At 41.8% G+C, this 20,395-nt stretch overlaps 1 protein-coding gene across 1 annotated transcript in view; it reads left to right on the plus strand.

Annotated features, from left to right (window-relative positions):
- The window catches only part of FMN2 (formin 2), a 238,261-nt gene that overhangs the window by 165,238 nt on the left and 52,628 nt on the right, over positions 1-20,395 (plus strand). Inside the window, exon 14 of the mRNA XM_075064186.1 lies at positions 9,126-9,218. Within this exon, the coding sequence (XP_074920287.1) occupies positions 9,126-9,218 (93 nt within the window). The remainder of the gene's footprint in view (positions 1-9,125; positions 9,219-20,395) is intronic.

Here is a 20,395-nt window from a genome sequence, read left to right on the forward strand (position 1 = left end):
ATCAAATTCACAATCAGATTGCAAATAACAATATAAAGCACAAACACTTCTAAAGCTATTCTACACCTATCATTGTCTGACAAATTTAGCTCTCTACCAAGAGGACTGCTGGTTCTCTTCAGCCGGCTTCCGTTGACCCAGTACTCTAGTTGCTTTGTGCGTGTCTTAGGTGTAGATGGAGAGAAGGAAGACCACTGGCTAATCGCATCTCAGCCTTTTATCATTTCTTTCCTCCTCTTGTCTTGTCCCTCCTTCAAGACAGGTAGCATTACGAGTCTCTCCAAAAGATCGAGACAATTCCCCGGTGTGGCCATGCAGGTGAAGTCTTGCATTGCAGCTCTTTGCTGACAATACTTGTTGGGTGTTGACACCAAGCACAGGTGTTGGTTACTTTCCTTGTTGCATCTGGCGGAGCTAATATCTGGCTGATTCCCAACTTACAGCATTTAGTGACAACCATACTAAAAAAAAAAAAAAAAAAAAAAACACAAGTCTAATAATTCAATAAGATTTAGATATATACCAGCCAGGTCCAGATTATATAGCGCATACGAGAAATGACTTTCAGCAGATCATACTTTCCCGCTGATAGCTTACAATGCAGCTTTAATATGCAAGATCAGAATATATGAAAAGGAGGAATTGGGTACAGTATGCCCCCAAGGGATAGAATGTCACACCCTTCGTGCGTCACCACATTCAGAGGACCGTGCGTCCATGCTGATGACGGTCGCTGAATAATGATCAAGCAGGCAGGCAACCGCATGTCATTTCATAATCTGAGTCAGATGCACAGCAGAAGGCTGATTTTCGGTTTTTGGTGGTTTGGGTTATGTAGTTTTTGCATCAGGTGTTGCTCTTTTAGATTCGGAGCATCTCATACCTCGTCCTCTCAGATTTTGAATGGCACTTCAGACTTAAACTGGGTCAATGCTGTACCTATTTGTAGAAATTGCACTGGTACTTCTTTGATTTTGCAAATGCTGTGTAAGAAAGTCTGTAAACAAACTTGCGGAGTCATCACTGAGACTAATCTAACAGAAACATAGGAGAATTTCAGGTAAAAAGAAGACGAGAGCGTACAATTTCCCCAAGGAACCAGTAACAGTTAATTAACAATTATTTTTAACGAGCATCATCAGCCTGGGCAATGCCTCGAAGGGCGAAGCATGAAGGGGCATAGAACGCTAAGCATAACTGGCACGCAACTGAATACCTGTAATCGCTTGGCTCAAGTGCCCTGCAAATGCGATTCAATTTCAGGGACATTGTAAATAAGAAGCAGGCAGCAATATCCAGTAATTAAATGTGATTGGAATAAAGAGACTTGGTGGATAACTCAATGACTGGAGTATGTCATGGATGTAAAACGTTCAGGAAGGACAGGCATAGCAGAAAAAGGTATGGAGGATTGCATTGTATGTAAGAGAGCAGTATGACTGCTCAGAACTTCCAGTATAAACTGCAAAAAAACTGAGATCTCTGGATAAAATTTAGAAGTGTGAGCAATTTTAGAACGGGTGATGTGGATGGGGAAGTCTGCTATAGACACCATACAAGAGATAGGTGGATGAGGCTTTCTTTTGACAACTTGCAGAAGTTACTAGATCGCAGACCTGTTCTCATAGAAGACTGTTAATCACCCTGATTATCTGCTGGGACAGCAATACAGCAGTGCACAGACATCCGGAGTTTGAAAGTGAGCGGACAGTTACTGGTCCAAGTGTGGAGGAACAATAGGGGCAGAGCTCTTTGACCTGCTGCTCGAAACAGAGAAGGGGAAAGCAAAAGTGGATGAACCTGGAGGCAGAAGTTGCAGTGGGGAAGGTTTAGGTTGGATATTAGGAAAAACTTTTTCACTCAGAGAGTGGTGAAGCATTGGAATGGGTTACCTAGGGAGGTGGTGGAATCTCCTTCCTTAGAGGTTTTTAAGGTCAGACTTGACAAAGTCCTGGCTGAGATGATTTAGTTGGGAATTGGTCCTGCTTTGAGCAGGGGGTTGGACTAGATGACCTCCTGAGGTCCCTTCCAACCCTGATATTCTATGATTCTAAACAAAAATGGTTGTCTTAGCAATTGGCTGAACAAGAAGTAGGACTGAGTGGACTTGTAGGCGCTAAAGTTTTACATTGTTTTGTTTTTGAGTGCAGTTACATAACAGCAAAAAATCTAAATTTGTAAGTTACAGTTCCATGATAAAAAGATTTCACTACAATACTTGTAAGGAGTCACTTAAAAATATGTATTCTTTTGTTTAACATTTTTACAGTGCAGATATTTGTAATACAATAATATAAAGTGAGCACTGTACACTTTGCACTCTATGTTGTAATTGAAATCAATATATTTGAAAATGTAGAAAAACATCCAAAATATTTAATAAATTTCAATTGGTATTCTATTGTTTAACAGTGCAATTAATTGCGATTTAATTTTTTTAATTGATTACTTTTTTTGAGTTAATTGCATGAGTTAACTGTGATTGATCAACAGCCCTACTTCAAACATTATCATGTTAAGTTAAATCAAATAGATTTTACAAAGTATGTAACAGACTGAGCAGGCATTCTTGTGTCACTTTTTCTGCACAATTTCACCCACTTTCCCTTGCACTGCTAAGTAAAGGAACATTCAAAAAAGGCATATACGGGCAGTGTCTTATTCATTCAGTAAGAAATATGAAGAGGCAGGAGTACTGCCTGTATCTTTTGTGCTCCTGTCATCTTTGCTTCCCTTAGTCATGGTGTGGAGTAATAACAGCTCAGCAGGACAGAGGTTTTTAGACTCCAATGAAACATTGTAGAATATCATATACGAGTACTACATCTAACAGTTCTGTTTAGAGAGATTATGATCCTAAATAGTAGTTTGTTAATCTGGGGAACTGAAGACTACCAAACCTAAAAACATGTTACGCCTGTTCTACAGAAAATAATGAATCTCTAGTTAATTTTAGACACTGACGCATTCTAGACCGGTAGGTGATGATCCTGCCATTAGTAAGGCAGTGGTATCAGCGTGACTCCCACTGTTTCTAAATGTTGTGATACTGCATTTGGGGACTTCATTTTCAGCACACCTATACCTAATCAGACAAAGTAAGATGTGTTTTTCTTCCTTTTCTGTATTTTTCCATTGTCTGTGAAGGATCTACACATGGTTGGCAATTTTTGCCAGGAATGGGGTGAATGCTTGTCAAAAATGAGAATATTTGCCTCAACCGTCACCCATTTTATAACTGAATTTGAACCAAGCTTCCCCTTTCATGGTGCTAATACTATTAGATGAAGGCCTCCATAATCCAGAACCTGACTCATTACACGAGGTTTTTCTGTTCCATTATCAGTGTGAGTGGAGGCCATTTTTGGTAATACACATTGTAAGCAAAAGTACTAGTTATGCACCATGCTAAACAGTAGGAAGTCTCTAGCTCACTGTGCACCTGCTCCCTTAGTCACAAAACCATAGATTTAAAAAAACAAAAAGAACCCAAAAAGGTTGTGAGTGGATGTCAGGCAAGTGGACATAGATTTCAGCACAGTTCTCTTAATGCCAGGTGCTTCTTTATTTAAGTTCCTTTCTTAGTTTAGCATTCTTTGCTCTTAGGTTCCATGTCTGATACTAGGAATGAATTACTTTGGGGGAGTGTAGCAGCAGTCTGATGCAGAATTAGCATCTCAGGAACTCCCTTTCCTGCCACTCAGTTCTTCCTTGTATTTAGATGTATGCTACACAGGGACACTATAAGATCAAGCTCTAAGAGTATTTTCATTATCATTTTCTAGTCTGGATCAAAACAGGAGGTACAAGGATAGTGAAAGTGTTTATTTCTGAAGTTTATCAACTGTGGGAAATTCCCAGAATCTCATTAATTCTCCAGGCTTGCAGTTCGGTTTTCCCACCCAAGAGGGTTCTGCTGCTTGTCTGAATCAAAACTGAACTCTGAATCTTTTTAGGATAACTAATGTCAAAGTTTAGTCCTTTCACATAAAACAACAGATTGTAGAAATGGGTTTTATTTTGTTTTTAAGATTCACAAGTCATAGGAGATGTTGCAGGACTCGAAATAGTTCTGTCAAGAAAGAAAGATTAAGTATTTCATTCTGACAATATTACATCTGTTTTTCTTTTCCAAAGCAAAGTGAATATGAAAAGATAGTGTATCTGCGCATTTCCTTAAAGATTTTGAATGGGAACTGCCATAGGCTAATGGCATGGGTATAGCGTACAATCTCTGAGGGGCACTTATCCTTAGAGGAGCCACACTTATCTTCTCTTAAATTGACTGAGATATCAGGAGGTCATCCTGAGTTGCAGCTAATGAATTAAAAGAATAAAATGTTTCATCTTTCAAAATGTTGAGAATGATGAGTAATCCATAGCCTGGGAGAGAGACAGAACTCATGTGATGTTACCAGACTGTTATGGCAATTTGTGGCAGAGTGCAAGATATTTCCGCTGGTCATCCTATATTTCTGGATTGGCTCCCTTTGGAAAATCTCCATTGCCCCATGGTACTGTTTGAGTGCTTTGGATCAAACACCTTTTTGACTAATTATGTTTTGTAGTTTTCAATTTACCTACCTAAAAGATCCGTCTTCAATTTTCTTCTATCTAAGTTAGATAAGGTCTTCACTTCCTGTCCTAAAGTCTTGTGTGGTGTTAGGCAGTGTCATTGAACATCTCCCATATTCCACTCTGAGGTGATCACATAATTTAGTTTGTGAAGCATTTTGAGAAGCTTTGTGGTGAACAGTCTTCTATTAAATGTATGAGACCATTTCTGAAAAGGCTTCATGTGGAGTATAATTGTTGACTTTTCGTGAGGTACAAAGTTCACATTCTTGCCTCAAAGACACTGCAAAAGTCTGAGTAAAGGAAGAGAAATGCAGCGTTTGCATTGCCGTGCTTTCACTAGCCATGGAATTGACCTAATATAACACTTATTCACTAAATAAATTAGCAGATTCTCCAAACCTTAGGAAATCATCACATCCGGTAGTAATTCCATTCTGGTATTTGACTTAGCATATATTCATGTTTCATAAGCCTGCTCACGAGTGAGTGGATATATAACATTTGTTTTCAAACAAGTTGCTTCACAAGTAATGAAGTCCTGTTTAACTTTTTTTTAATTGAATAGGGCTACTCATGTTTTAATGTCTGTTCACATTTCTATCTTCAATTATACTTTAAAACAAATAAAGGAATCAGAATATTTACAGTTGTCAATGTCCCACTAACTTTATGCCATTTGTGTGGATTGCAACTGAATAATTTGATTTGATTTTCATTTCTCTGTGTACTTTTAATCAGTAGTATTTTTTACAGTTGTGGAAAATGATAAAAGAAATGCCCAGAAGGTGTGTTTTCAGGGTTCATGTTCAATTAATTAAAAAAAAACAAAAAACACCTTTGATAGATCTTAATTTGTTGCTGGGCATCTGGATTCCATTGTTATTCAGGGTGATTACCACTTAGAGCCTTGTTAAATTTCCAGGGATTTTTCCCAAAGTCATTTTCTTTTGCACTGTGTATGACAGCAGTGTGGTTTAGGCCTCCAGTGATTGTTTCTGACACATGAGTTTTTGGATCTCTAAAACAGATTGCTATTCTCTAGGATTTTAGAGTGATGACAGTTTAAATATTCATTTTATATTGGATAATTACAGTATGGTAGTAAATCTCTTTATCATAGAAGTACCTTTTAGAAACAATAGCACAACTGCTCTGTTGTAGATAAGATAACACAAATAATCCTATTTAATTTAAAGGTACTATTTAGGGTGAATTGTAATATTTTTGTAACATTATATGTTTGAGGGGTTTTATGCCAATTTTGATTTTAGGCAGAAGCAGTACTTTTACATTAAAAGATCAGGTAGATTTTGACCACCAAAGAGGATTTTCTCCCCCTTTTATAAAACTTAGAGATACAAGTGGTCTGAACGAAGTGTGAAGTCTGGCATTGCCCAAGAGTTGAGTTCAGTTGGTTCATTGCAGTGTTGTTGTAGTCGTGTTGGTCCCAGGGTATTATAGAGACAAGGTGGGGGTAATGTAAGATCTTTTATTTGCTCAACTTCTGTTAGTGAGAGAGAGAAGCTTTTGAGCTGCACAGAGCTGAAGAAGAGCTCTGTGGAGGTCGAAACTTGTCTCTCTCTCTCTCTCACACCAATAGCAGTTGGTCCAATAAAAGACCTTACCTCACCCACCTTGTCTTTCTATTGGTTCATGACGTTTTAAAGCTGAGGCAGTTTGTTGGAACCCATTTGTCACAGATCCTAGTGATCATCTTTTCCTGGCTCCCACTAGGATTGCTGTGAAGGGATCGAAGCCTCTGTATTGTGGATCCCCTGGGGTATGTTGAGCTTCTGGAGTTGAACAGAGTCCAGCTATTGCCCCAAACTAAGAACCCCATGGAGCACTCTCAGCGCACAGACTTTCCAACTGGCACTGCCCTCCTAGTGTTGGAACCTGTTGTCCAGCCTCCTGGGTGCTCTGGGTGCAGCACTGACCCTTCAGATGCCCCAGGACTTGAAAAGCCCATCTCCCAGAACTCCACTCTAAAGGTGTGAAGCTTCTGGTTTGCAGTTTAACTCTCTCAGGAGCGTGTGGTTCTTGTGAAGCACAAACATGTATACCTTTTGTATAATCTTTCAACTTTATGCTCTTTTTATATTTAATCATGTAAAGAACAAGAGAGTGCATATATCACACAGAACACTACACAATCCTCACTAGCTCACCCTTCCCTTGGGAGTTCTTGGGAAATCATCTGTGTTCCGTGGCAGGGTACTCTGCCCCTGCAGCAACTGCCCTCATATTAATCAGCTGCAAAATGGCTCTCTCCTACCCTGTTCCCCCCAAGTGAATCCCTTTATAAACTCTTGCTTGGGGTCACCTTATTTTCTGTCTTTTTGGTAATTTTCCATTACTTTCAAACTCCCCTCCCTGCACACACAAGGTACAAGTGTCTTCTCCAAACTAGAGCAAACCTATTGTCCCAATGTGTTTTACTTCAAAGAGACTGTTGCTGAGTACTGATCCCTTACCATTGTCTCTGTCCTGATAGAGACATGATGCCACACTACTAATTTAGGGTGGATCCACATATACATAGGCTTTCCATGACACAATAATTTCATCCACTATTCAGAAGTGGTACAGACAGAGCCCTCAGGGTGTCATATTAAAGCTAGTGCCATTTGTTTGAATGCATTCCTAGAATATAAGGGTTGGAAAGGACCTCAGGAGGAGGTCATCTAGTCCAACCTCCTGCTCAAAGCAGGACCAATCCCCAATGTTTGCCCAGATCCCTAAATGGCCCCCTGAAGGATTGAACTCGCAACCCTCGGTTTAGCAGGCCAGTGCTCAAACTGCTGAGCTAGCCCTCCCTCCATCACATGGCTGCACCATGAGAGCCAGCCTACTTTAAGATTTGACCTTGTCAATTTCCAGGTTCTATCACAGTCATCATTCTACTGGCAGTATAATAATGACTGCATCTGTAATTTTTGCTCCATGCATCTGAAGTGGGCTTTTTACCCATGAAAGCATATGCCCAAATAAATCTGTTAAGTCTTTAAGGTGCCACTGGAATCCTTGCTATCCTAGTGGCAGACGCTCCCTTACACACAAACACATTGCCAAAACTCATCTATATCATCCTCACCCAAAGCAATTTTGTATTCAACACAAACACTTTGTCCAAACCATGGGCAAACTGCCCAGGGTACTAAGATGGCTCCCCAATATGCCTACATCTTCATGGGCCGCTTTGAGGAAGAATTTCTGGGAAAGTGTACCACAAAACCAGTGATATATACCTGAGATACATCTATGATATTTTCATCCTCTGGGCAGATGACCTACTTTCCATGATAGATTTCCACAACTTCAGCTACTACCACCTATCCATCATATTCATTCTAGAACACTCCCACACCAGCATCAGCTTCTTGGACACCACAATCTGCTTCAACAACGAAACCCTGCAGACAACTATAAACAAGAAACCCACAGATTACATTTTACCTACACAGATCCAGCAACCTCCACTTATATATATATTTTGCAGTGCTGTGCAGTTAAGGTCATATCCCTGGCTTCTATCCAGAAATATTTGTGTATTGAAGCTTCTTTGTCCCTTGTTGACTTCCTGACTTACATAGGATTTCAAGCCTTTGAGGAGCTAATTACAGACTCAAGCCCAAGGTAGAGCAAGCATTTTGTGTACTGCAGCTTGCAGCCACTGAAGGGTGGACTCAGGAAGCTGGAGGAAGACATCATACACACAAGTATTCTTTCTGCTGCTTCCTTTACTGTTCTACCAGCAGGAAACAAGTGAAGGCATCTCATGTGAAGGAGGGGTTGAGATAATGCATGATGAGGAAGTAGAGGACTGGGAGAAGAAGGAGAATATATTTTGGAAGTAGGAGGAGACTGTAAGAGGCTAGAGGAGGGGGAAAACTACAGTGGGAGTAAATGATGTGTAGAAAGAAGTAAGGCAAGGAAAGAGAAGACCACGAGAAAAGGAAATTTTAAAAAGAGAGAAAATGGGACCTTAAAATGGAGTGAAGAGAAGGGGAGCTGAACATAGAAACAGAAAGAGTAATGCAAGAAATAAGGGTAGGATTTTGATCCAGGGAAATATAATTTAATAAATAAGATATGGAGCTCACCCTGCTGGAACATGCTGTAAAATACAGCATATGTAACAATATATTTACAAAGAGGTAAATACAACCCCCTCCCCTTCCTCATTATCCCTTGCTGTCCAAATAATAAATGTTCCAAATGTTTCCCCACAAAAATCTGGTCACTCCCTGGGTAGCAGACTCCCTAGGAGTCAGAGGGTAGCAGGAAGGATGGTCTCTGACACCTATAAACCGACCACTTACTTTGGGTACGAGTTGTTAATTTATTCCGAAACATTTGATCAGGAACAAAATTACTCTCCAGGAAGATTTTATTGTAGTGTTTGCATTTGAAGCAGTATGTTCCTAAGGATCATATCCTAGCAAGTTTTGTTAGCTATAAATTTATATAAGCTAATGTATTTTTACTACAGTATTCGTATCTATGCCATTGTGTCACCCTAAAGTAATCTGTTGTTTCAATTTCAGCCTGTGAGACACAAGCGGGGAAAGTTTATCAGGTATCACTAGAAGAGCACATCCAGCCTTTCAAAGACAGCATGGAGCAATTCATTAATCAAGGTAAATAATGAAACGTCATTGAACCTTTTCAAGACATTTCAAAGGAAAGTTATAGTAACAATGTTTATACACCGGGAGTAAAGAGACAGTTTATTTTGGCATCATAGAAAGATGTGGGTTAGTTTAATCAAATGCCACACAGTTCTAAAAGATTTGTGGGACAACTCTGCTGTACTGCCAGTGAGTCACCCTCTTGAGTGGCAGCAAAGACAGATGCTATTGGCTCAAGAGTGTGAACTCATCATGAATTCACAACTCTAGTAATATTTTTGTTCCTTGAAAAATTTTTTAAAGCTGGACTCATCTCCAAAGCAGTGACTGTTGTGTACTTGCCAAAAATACAGTGTCTGCAGAGCAAAGGTCTCGTTTCAGCTCCTCAGATTGTAAAATCCATGTCTAATTTTTTAAGCAAACACAAAAGGCAAATCCAAATGAACTCCTCAGGACAGGCTTGTGGAAAATGCTGTGGGGGCGGTGGTGGTGGTGGTAAATGTATCTGTGCTGATCTTGTCTGAACACTAGGAGGGAAGCACCTCCACTCCAACTTTCTGTAACCATACAACATAATAGAAGACAAAAATATTGCCTCGTGATTGGATAATCAATCATATGAGAAGTGAGAGTTTCTACTGCTTATCCCTTCTAGAGGTCAATAGTGCTGAAGTCTAGGACTGTGTTACCTAATCGTCACAAATGGAAATTATCATTGATGGATTGTATTAAAGTTCAATGCCCATTATTTATTTATTTTTCTGGTGAGCTAGTCAGGTATTAAAGTCACATTTTTGCTTCCTAACTAGATCATCAAAGGTAAATAGCATTTTCAAGGTAGTCTTATGGTGCCGTTCAGCATGTGTGCACCAATTCCTTCACGTGACTTCACATGTCATTGAACAGACTTATTTAGATTGATGGCCATAGCCAAAACACCACACAACCAAGCAAATACAAATCAACAGATCCTGAAATTACGGAGGTCAGTCCCCAAATCCTTGCCAAACAGGTCTTTAGCTGTGTCCTGAAACAATTGGTAAGATGTGCTTTGGAATCAAAGAGGCCTACATTCTATACTTGATGCCAAAATGATGGTGTTTAGCTGGTAATTGTTTTCGGCATCTAGCTTAATGTAGATGCAAATAAAGTTATGGATGTAGAAGAAGGAACAACCAATTAAAGGTCATTTGTCAATATGAAGTAGAGATTCTTTCCATCAGATATTGTGTTAGGAGTTACAACTTAAGGTCTAATAACTGTTCTATGCATTCCTCCTAAAACTAGAACAATGAATTGAATATGAGGTTTATTTCCATTATACTGATATAAATCAGAAGAAACTTCAATGATGTTTCTTCATCCCTTTAGGAAAGGACAATGAAAACATTATTAATGGTTATAGAAGTTGCCTGGCTCCCTATTTAAATTTCTCCACAGTTTTTGAGACTGTGTTCCTGCAGCAGTGAATTCCACAGAATGATTACGTGGAGGAGAAGTAATATCATTCTCTTTTGTTTGTTATATGCTTACCAGATTTTTTTTCCCTCAAAGTGCTCCCCCTCCCTGTTCTTGTGTTCATTTGGGGATAGAGAGAAAAGAAGATACTGATAAATCCGATCCTAGATGTCTAGTCTCCTATCAGAATGTACACGTTACTCTTTTTTGGAGTTAGTGGGAGTTTTGTGTGATCATTGATGGAAGAAGAAACCCCATTACCTCAGAACAGCAGCAAATATCATTTGCATGGTCTAATGGAAATTACTACAAGAACGGGTTATGATATGAACATAGATGTGTTCTAAATAAACTAGTCTACATATCTTTAAACCTTGCAAATGCTACTTTTCAGAAATCTGTCACGATATTACTATATGAAAGATGGAGCTTAACATATAGGAGAAATGAATCTTTTAGTTAAGTTCCAAAAATAAAGTAATTTTAAAATACCTTCAATTATGAAATCCTTTGTTTTTACTTGGTGGGATTGAATTCAGACTTGAAAGAGGCCATGTTTAAAACAGGATTTCTCTTTCCTGTTCAGTGTTTGACAGGCTTTTGATCTAGATATTTTTTCTAAGGGCTTTTGTTGTTTATGTAGGCATAATCGATGAGTCTTTTCAGCTAGACTGCACATGCAAGATCATTTAGAAAAACAGAGGGACAACTTTTGGCACCTTTGGGGGATTTGTGTGTTTATATAATGTGTGTTCTGGGCAAAGTAAAATAAAGTAAGTTCTTTTATATTTAAAGTTCAGTTTCTCCAAAGCAAAAAAAAGTTTTAAACTTACAATTAAATTCATAATTTTTCACAGGGTTAAATAACTTTGAATGTTTTTTGTGATGCTTTTCAGAGCAGGTAACTTTTCTGTACAATGGAATTCACCAGTTCAAAGTAACTTTAGACATTTACAGTATATTCCATTGATACTTATTGCTAGCGTTGGCCAGGCAAAAAGTTGAAGTGAGAAACTATCTTCCACTAGGTGTGGAGAGCAGGGCACATGTGGTTAAACGTCTCTGATAAGGCGCTAGAGAAGAACTTTATAGGGGCAGCTCCGGTTTAGCACAGTTGTATTAGTTTAATTTTTAATTAAAATATTGCAACTGGTGAGGTTGAATTTTATATGTAAAAAGAAAAAAATAGAGAGTAAATTTGTAAAGTAAAATCAGAAAAGATGGGGGCTCAGAATCCTGTCAGGCTTACTTTTTAAATGGATCATTACACTCACCTTAGGAGGAAGAATCAATCCATATGCATGTCAGCTAATATGTTATCAATGGACCTGGAAATGATGCACTTGATTACAGTTTCCTAATATTTTTGTTATAATCACCTTGAAAGCTATATGTTAACTCACCAGTCCATGCTCAAAGAACCTTCTCCAGCCACAGGATTCTAGTTCCTTTTCTGCAGGGCTTTAGTTTTATTTCTTCAAAATAGCATTTATTTTATATTAGTTCAACATATCGTATCCTGTCCCCTTTAATTGTCTCTGCCAGAGGTGTGGGTTTTGTTTTGTTTTGTTTTGTTTTTTTGTCCCCCCCCTCCCCCCGGAAAAGGTTTCAGTAAAAGCAAATTCATAGAATCATAGAATCAAAAGGTTGGAAGGGACCTCATGAGGTCATCTAGTCCAACCCCCTGCTAAAGGCAGGACCACTTTCCCTAAATAATCCCAGCCAGGGTGGGGAGGGCCATTATAAGCTTCTCTGGACTTCTCCAATAGGGAGCCCTTAGAGTGAGCCTCCAAACTGGGAATGAACTTCATTGTGGTCCTAAGGTAAGCATTTCCAAAGCGCGCAGGCGCCAGGTGGAGGTTGGAGTGCATGGGTCTTGCTCCCATGAAACACTGCAGAGACCTGGGTTGAAGACGCAACCTGGGTCGTGAAAACCGTGAGTTGATCTTCGTGGCGCCACACTCAAACCTCCTGCAAGATCATTCTCCAGGATCCTGGATACAATCCTCTGAGAAGAACATGAGGATAATCTATGACTGAGAAATAGGTCTCTAGTACCCAGGGCTAGGATCCAGGATAGGGAAAGCCTCCCCAAACCAAAGGATATGATATGCAAAGGACGTTCCATTTTGTTCCGCCACTAGAGCGGCCCAATGGCAGAAAGAGCCGTGAACTGGTTTATCTATTATCGTCCACGGAGAAATGGCACCAGGATCTTCTGTCTGAGCCTCAATGAGACCTATGCCACTTGGTTTGACAGGATGAAGATCACCCCCCCCAGGTGGGCAGCAGTTGAGTGTCCACTGCTCACCCTGAGCTGGCGGCCTGCATGGATATATCTGTATGAAAGAGGCTGGACACAAGAGCCTGAAAGACAGCGCGCATGTGACAATCAAGGGATCCTCCACCCCAGGGGACAAAGGGTTTGAACCCCAAAGAATAAGCAATTGAATCAACGAATCATGCAGAATATTGTGCCATACCCAGGTACACCATCAAGGTCCTCTTCATGGATGGTAACTGAGTTAAAAGAGCAGGAGAAACAAAGGTAGGAAATAAAATAGTCAGTTTTCAGGATGAACAGCTGGCTCTGCCAGTCCTTGCCCAAAGAGCACTGGCGCTGCAGAGGCCTAAGAGTAAACAGCAGGGTAGGGAATCAGCCAAGCTTGCTAGGGATGAGAGCTGGCTTCCTGGCACAGTCCAGGAACCAAAAGTCCAGCATCAGCGAAGGAAGGGATTCCTCACAGGGGGCATACAGCATCTTCGGCAAGCACACAGGAAGGTCCCCCCTGACATTTGATTATATCCTATGGCCTGTGGGCTACCATCTGCTGTCGCTCAGCGCACATCCAAACTCTAGACAGCTCCACGCTCACGGAGCAAGAACCTAGAAGGCCTTACTCCTGCACCTGGAGAAGAGAGAGGTTAGAGATCTACCTGTATTGAGCACGCCTCCCCACGCCAGGGTCTAGAACTCCAATACAGGCAGCGTCAGGAACTGTGATTCGTTCTGGATCTAGCGGCTTCAGTTGCTGAAGGAGGACTGTAAACAGTCAGGCCTGCAGCGAGTAACACAGACAACTAACATAGGGCATCCGCGATATGTTTGAAGGAACACGCAGTAGGCCTGTGGGGGCATAGGAGTGCAGAAAGTATTACGGAAGAGAGAGCAATGATCACAAACCCTTTATTAACGTGAGCTCCGATGAGTCCCCATTTGAAAGATAGAGAAAGTGTAGCACCAGGTGGGACGAGTGTACGCTGGACCAGTGATTCAAAACGTTACAAGTACTCATGTGCTAGAAGCTGAGTCATAACTATCTACGTTAACATCTCCTCACATGGATCCTGCGAGGTACGCTGAAAGTGGATGTGAGGTTTGATGACCTTTCCTAACTTACCCCAGCCACTAATACGCGAAGCGCAGGAATGGCAGCTCTGGTCGAGAATGGATCCCGCGGCGGATCGCAGCCCCTGCTGACTGAATCCCCCCGTTCTACTCCAGGAGCTGAAGAGTCCAGCCTTCTGCGAGACGTCAAGGACAATGAACTTTGCTAACCCCAGCAAGAAACCATATGAGACCTCGAGCCCTGACCTAGGCAGATTCGTCAATCTACTGCCACTATCCTTGGCACTCAGCCAGGACTGCCAGTGATTGGGAGCAACTCTGAGTGGTTGCTAAAGGGAAACACACAGGCACCCTAGGCCACTGGGAACTGGGTGAGTGGCCCCAAGAGGGACAGAGAGGTGGCGCGAGGAGCAACACACTTATGGGACACCCCTGACCACTTCCAATCCAAGTGATAGCACCTGTCCCTTAAGAACAGAAGTCCGGGATGAGCCAATGCTTTGTCATTAATTAGCCAGGCAAAAGTGGGCTTGGAGCTGCTCCGGGGACGAGCTGGTTCCTCCTGCTCAGTGGAGGTGGAATTCAACCTCCCTTTCCCGGGAGCACCTGCCTCCCTCTCTTTCTCCACCAGGCTCCTGTGCTGCTAAGGCCAGCGAAATGGTCATAGGATGGGGATGAGGCCTGGGCCTTGCCCAATCTCCTGTGTCTAATCAGCTTCTCACCTTGTCCCCCAATTCAGCGCTGGACCTTCCCCAGGAGAGAACAGGTCGAGGATCTGCAGCTCAGCTGGCTGACATGCAGCCGGGGGGCGTTGATGGCCAGCCACTGCCGTACGGACAAAGAACCTTTCCCCGCCCTCTGAGAAAACTTTCCGAAACCTAAAAAAACAACAGGCATGAGGCACTTAGCAGAATGCCTCAGAGCGAGGCTCCAAAATCCCAGGGTTAAATGGCCGCTCCGTCTAGTGGTCCCAGGATGCAGCCCACTGCAGGGGACCCAGCCACCCCCATGCCCTGAGCTGTCTTCAATGCCCTGCGAGTGCCTACTCCGCATAACCAGTATTGCTGCTCGCCGGGCCCTCAGACGACCGCAATATGGACAACTTACTCAAGTGAGTGGGACGTTGGAGTCCTTTTGAACAACGTACGGGCGAGAACGCACCATCAGAGAATGTGGGACGCAGTACAGGCAATTTCGAGGGTCTAGAGGCATAGTCTGCCACATGCCGGACAGATCCCACGCGTACCGAAACAGCAGATTTCGCTGTAGCGGGGATCTACTATTTATATGTTGTGTCGCCTTTCTGTTGGAAATCATCACGACGACTGCCACCAGTCGGAAGCATGCAGAAGGATTACTTTATGGATCATCCACTTGAGAGCACTTGATTACAGTTTCCTAAATATTTGTTATAAATCAACTTGAAAGCTATATGTGCAACTCCACCAGTCCATGCTCCCAAAAAAAGAAAACCCATTCTTCCAGCCACAGGATTGCCTAGTCTTCCTTTTCGGCAGGGCTTTTAGTTTTTATTTCTTCAAAAATAGCATTTATTGTATAGTAGGTTCAACAATATCGTACCTGTCCCTTTAATTGTCCTCGTGCCAAGTGTGGTGTCGTTTTGTTTTGTTGTTGTTTGTTTTGTCCCCCTCCCCCTCGGAAAAAGTTCACTTCAGTAAAGCAAATTCATCAGACTATCAGAATCAAAAGGTGAAGGGACCTCATGAGGTCATCTAGTCCAACCCACCTGCTAAAGGCAGGACCACTTCCCTAAATAATCCAGCCAGGTGCGTCTAGACCAGACCTTAAATATCTCGAAAGATGGAGATTCTACCACCTCCTAGGTAAACCCATTCCCAATATTTCACCACTCTCCTAGTCAGAAAGTTTTTTCTAATATCCAGGTCCTCGACTCTCCGCAACTGCAACTTCAAACCATTGCTCCTTGTTCTGTCCTCCGTCACCACTGAGAACAGCCTAGCTCCCTCCTCCTTGGAGCACCCTTCAAGTAGTTGAAGGTTGCTATCAAATCCCCCCTTAGTCTTCTCTTCTGCAGGCTAAATAAGCCTAGTTCCTTCAGTCTCTCTTCATAAGTCATGTGCTCTAGTCTCTAATCTGCAATTTCATTGTTGTGCCCTCGCTGGACTCTCTCCAATTGTTCCACGTCCTTTTTGTAGTGTGGCGCCAAACTGGACACAATATTCCAGATGCGGCCTCACCAGTGCCGAATAGAGGGAATAATCACATCCCTCGATCTGCTGGCAACACTCCTACTAATACAGCCCAGTATGCTATTAGCCTTTTTGGCTACAAGAGCACACTGTAGGCCTCATGTTCAACTTTCCATCTACCGTAACCCAAGATCCTTTTCTCTCAGCACTGCTACTTAGCCAACAGTCCCCAGCCTGTAGCAGTGCATGGGGTTTTTCTGTCCTAAGTGCAGGACTTTGGCACTTGTTCCCTTGTTGAACTTCATGAGGTTTCTTGTGGCTACGCCACTCTCTCCAATTTGTCTCTAAGTCTCCTGAATCTATCCCTGCCTCCAGCGTGTCCACCACTCCCCCCAACTTAGGTGTTCATCTGCAAATTTACTTAATGTGCAATCTATCCCATCATCAAGATCATTAATGAAGACATTGAATAGAACGGGCCCTAAGACAGACCCCTGGGCACTCCAGACTTGTTTACTGGTTGCCAACTATAGAGTGTGCTCATTGATACCTACCCGCTGAGCCCGTTGATTCAGCCAGTTTTCTATCCACTTCACAGCCATTCCATACCACCCATACTTCCTTAGTTGCTGATGAGAATGCTGTGGAAAACCATGTCAATAAAAGCCTTACTAAATCAAGGTATTACAACATCACAGCACTTTGCCCCCCATCCCACAAGTCCAGTCATCTTCATCATAGAAAGCAACAGGTTGGTCAGGCATGATTTACCCTTGGTGAATCCATGCTAATGCCTTCTGATCACCTTGTTTCCTCTAAGTTTTCAGGATGGATTCCTTCGCCGCTGCGTAGCATGCATGTTTTCCAGGGCATTGAGGTTGGACTGACGATTGGTCTGTAGGTTCCTGGATCTCCTTTTCCCGTTTCTTAAAGATATGGTACCATATTTGCTTTCGTCCAGTCCTATGGGTACCTCTCCTGTTTCGCACTGATAATTTTCAAAGATACGTAAGGTCAACGGCTCTTGTCAATCACATCAGCTAACTCCCTCAGCCCCTCGGAAATGCAGTTCGTCCGGTCCCATAGACCTTGTGCACGTCTAGACGCTCTTAAGGAAGTCCCTAACCTGACCCTCTATCCACAGTGGGCTGCTCTCTCCTCGCCTCCCTCTGCGTTTTCCCCGGTGTAAGTAGTCTGGGAGTTGGATCCTGCCGTAAAGACTGAAGTGAAGAAGGTGATTGAGTGTACTTCAGCCTTTTCCAATAGCTTCCACCACTAGGATACCTGCCTCATTGAGTAAACAGGACCCACACCATCCCCTAATCCTCCTCTTGTTGCTACATACTTTGAAAAACCCTTCCTATTATCCTCTCATCATCCTTGCTAGGTTCCAACTCATTGCCTTTTGGCCTTCTCGATTTCATGCTGCAGGCCTGAGCAATAATCTATATGCCTCCCCAGTCATTCTGTCCAAGCTTACATTTTTGTTCAAGCTCCTTCTTTTGCTTCAGCTCACACCACTGAGTTCCCTGCTAAGCATTGCTGGGTCACTTCCTACGCTTGCTGTTCTTTCTGCACATCAAGGTAATGGTATTCGTTTGCTGTGCTCCTGAGCAAGCATGGTTTCTTTAAAAAACTGCCAGCTCTCCTGGACACCCATCCCCTTCAGTTCAGCTTCCCAGGGAATCCTGCCCATCATTTCTTTAAGGGAGCTGAAATCCGCTTTTCTGAAATTAGCTGCTTCCAAGGAAGAGATTATGGAATAATTAGTATAAAGTACACAATAAAAATAGTGTGTTAGTCCTTTTCCAAAAGTTACATTTTTGAAGGTTTCTTTAAAGAGCTCTAGCACTTGCATGATTTGGAATAGGTACATAAAATTTGGCAGGTGAGTGATCCTGATATTAGACAGGTACCTTTTGCTGTCTCCATTAAAAAGTATCCAGATATAACCAAATTGTAAATGTCTGAAAATTGCTATTTTCACATGCTTGGTAAAGACTATGGTATGTTTACATGGTAGAGTTAACTCATAGATTCTCTATGTGAGCTACTTCTTTCAAGTAAGCCTAACTTGAGAGAGCAAGTATCCACCCTGCAGAGCAATGGTCAAGCTGCTGTTTTTATACTGGTATTGAGCTCACTTGTGTGACACTAAGGCTTCTGTGGGCATATCTGATGGCTCTTTGCACTGAAGTAAGCTCTATGAATTCTTTCCCAGTGGGAGAGTTTATCTGTCTTTTCTGGGCACACAGGTGGATTTGTGGAAAGACAATGTAGTACTAGTGGAGCTAGCCTACATCCACACTGCACAGTGGTCATGTTATGCCCCCTAATGGCACAGCCAACTTGAGTTAAGGGTTGTTGTTAGTAGATGGAGCTTGAGTTAGGTGCAACAGTCAAGTTGTAATACGAGTTAACTTTGCAGTCAAGAGAAGCCTTTAGAGGCTTGCTGCCACAGCTGCTGAACATTCCATCTGCACTGAGCATGCTTGCTGGCCCCACAGACTCCATGAAGGATGTGGCACCAGCAGCTACCACTTTGGGAAGTAGTGCTGCACTGGGACCCAGAAAGAGACTGTGCATTCTAATCTCAGCTCCCCCATCTACTGGTATGCAAAATTCTCTGCCCATCATTGCACTTCTTATTACTAAGGAAGGCCCCATATTCCTACCTTAGAAGGCAGGTGAATATCATACCACTGATTTTACAGCGTGGTTACACAAAGTCATTTCAGGTACAACTGACAATATCACCCTATCTCTAATGTTGCAGACTCAATCCACATTCTCACTGCTTTGAATGATAAAACATGCCAAATGTATATGCTTGGTTATGCTATCTATGACCACTTCCTTCCAGTGTCAGGAATAGAAATCAGGAATCCTGATTCCCAATGTTCCGCTGCTATCTAGAAAACAGTTGTGTAAGCCATTAGCAAAGTGTCACATTTACCTCTCTAGTGGTTGGTGTACTTAGAAGATAATAGCCTGCTACTACTGTCAATTACTCTAACAAGTCAAGCAGTAAACATCTGTGCTGTGGAACTAAAGGTTTTGGGTTTAAATCCTGCTGACAACCCACATGTGGGTCAGTATGGTTTCACATGATAAAATTTGCCTTGTTGGTTTGAGGATTTATGTATTTTTCTTTAATCTAGGAAATTGCATACCAAAACTATGTATAAAGGATGTAAAGTTTGCAAAGTCACCTCCTCAGGTTAGGAAATGTCAGAATTAAGGTTTTTCATGAAATCTTAACTTGCCCTCCCCTGTGTATATTAATTATGATAAAGTCCTTAATTACATGATCACATGCTGTCTGTTCTGCAGGACCCCTGCTTCTTTCAGTGCAAATAATAGATAGTGAATGAGGCAGAGGTTTGTAAGAAGGACAAGAATGTTTCTTTGTGGTTAAGGCAATGGACTGGATCCCAAGAGATCTGGGCTTTGTTCCTGACTCTGCCACAGACTTCCTACATGATGTTGAGAGAGACCGTCTTATAATACACATACCCACGCAAATTTAATTCTGGTATTTCTTACTTTCTGAGTGCTTGACTTGCAATTTAATGTTCTTTAAATGTATCTTTTTAATATATTGGGTAATACGAATCTTCGTTATTTTCCAGAATTTTCTAAACTAATCCTTTCAAGAAAACAGGACTTAAAATATTGTTAGGAATATATAGAAATAAAACTGTTTTGTTCTTTAAAAATTCCCAGGCCAAAAACTTCATTAAGGTAGTGAAGGGGTTGTATGAGTATATGACTATGAATATCTACTAATTTTAAACACCATTCTTTATAAGATTTTAAAAAACACCATTTTATAAGATTTTAAAAAATGAAAATAAATTAAATGCTGTAAATGTTCTGAAAATGTAATTTTAGTAATAATGACATAAGTTTCCAATGTTAACCTTATCTCCTGCCTCTCTATCAACATCCTCAGTCTTTCATGTAATTTTGAATTCTGGGCTACGGATCTCAACTATCCAAAATACAACTCTGTTCTGGCCTATACCTCGTGAACCTACCTAGTAATTAGATACTGAAAAGCAGACTTTCCCCTAGTGGTGAGGACCAGAGGAGACCACAGCATTTCACTCGCATTCCCTCCACATGTCACCCACTTAAAAGACTAGTCTCACATCGATCATTCCACTTTTGGGAGGGACATCCCACTCCACTCCATTCACTGTCCC

Source organism: Chelonoidis abingdonii, chromosome 3 (assembly GCF_003597395.2).
Source record: "Chelonoidis abingdonii isolate Lonesome George chromosome 3, CheloAbing_2.0, whole genome shotgun sequence".
NCBI classification, from domain to species: domain Eukaryota; kingdom Metazoa; phylum Chordata; order Testudines; family Testudinidae; genus Chelonoidis; species Chelonoidis abingdonii.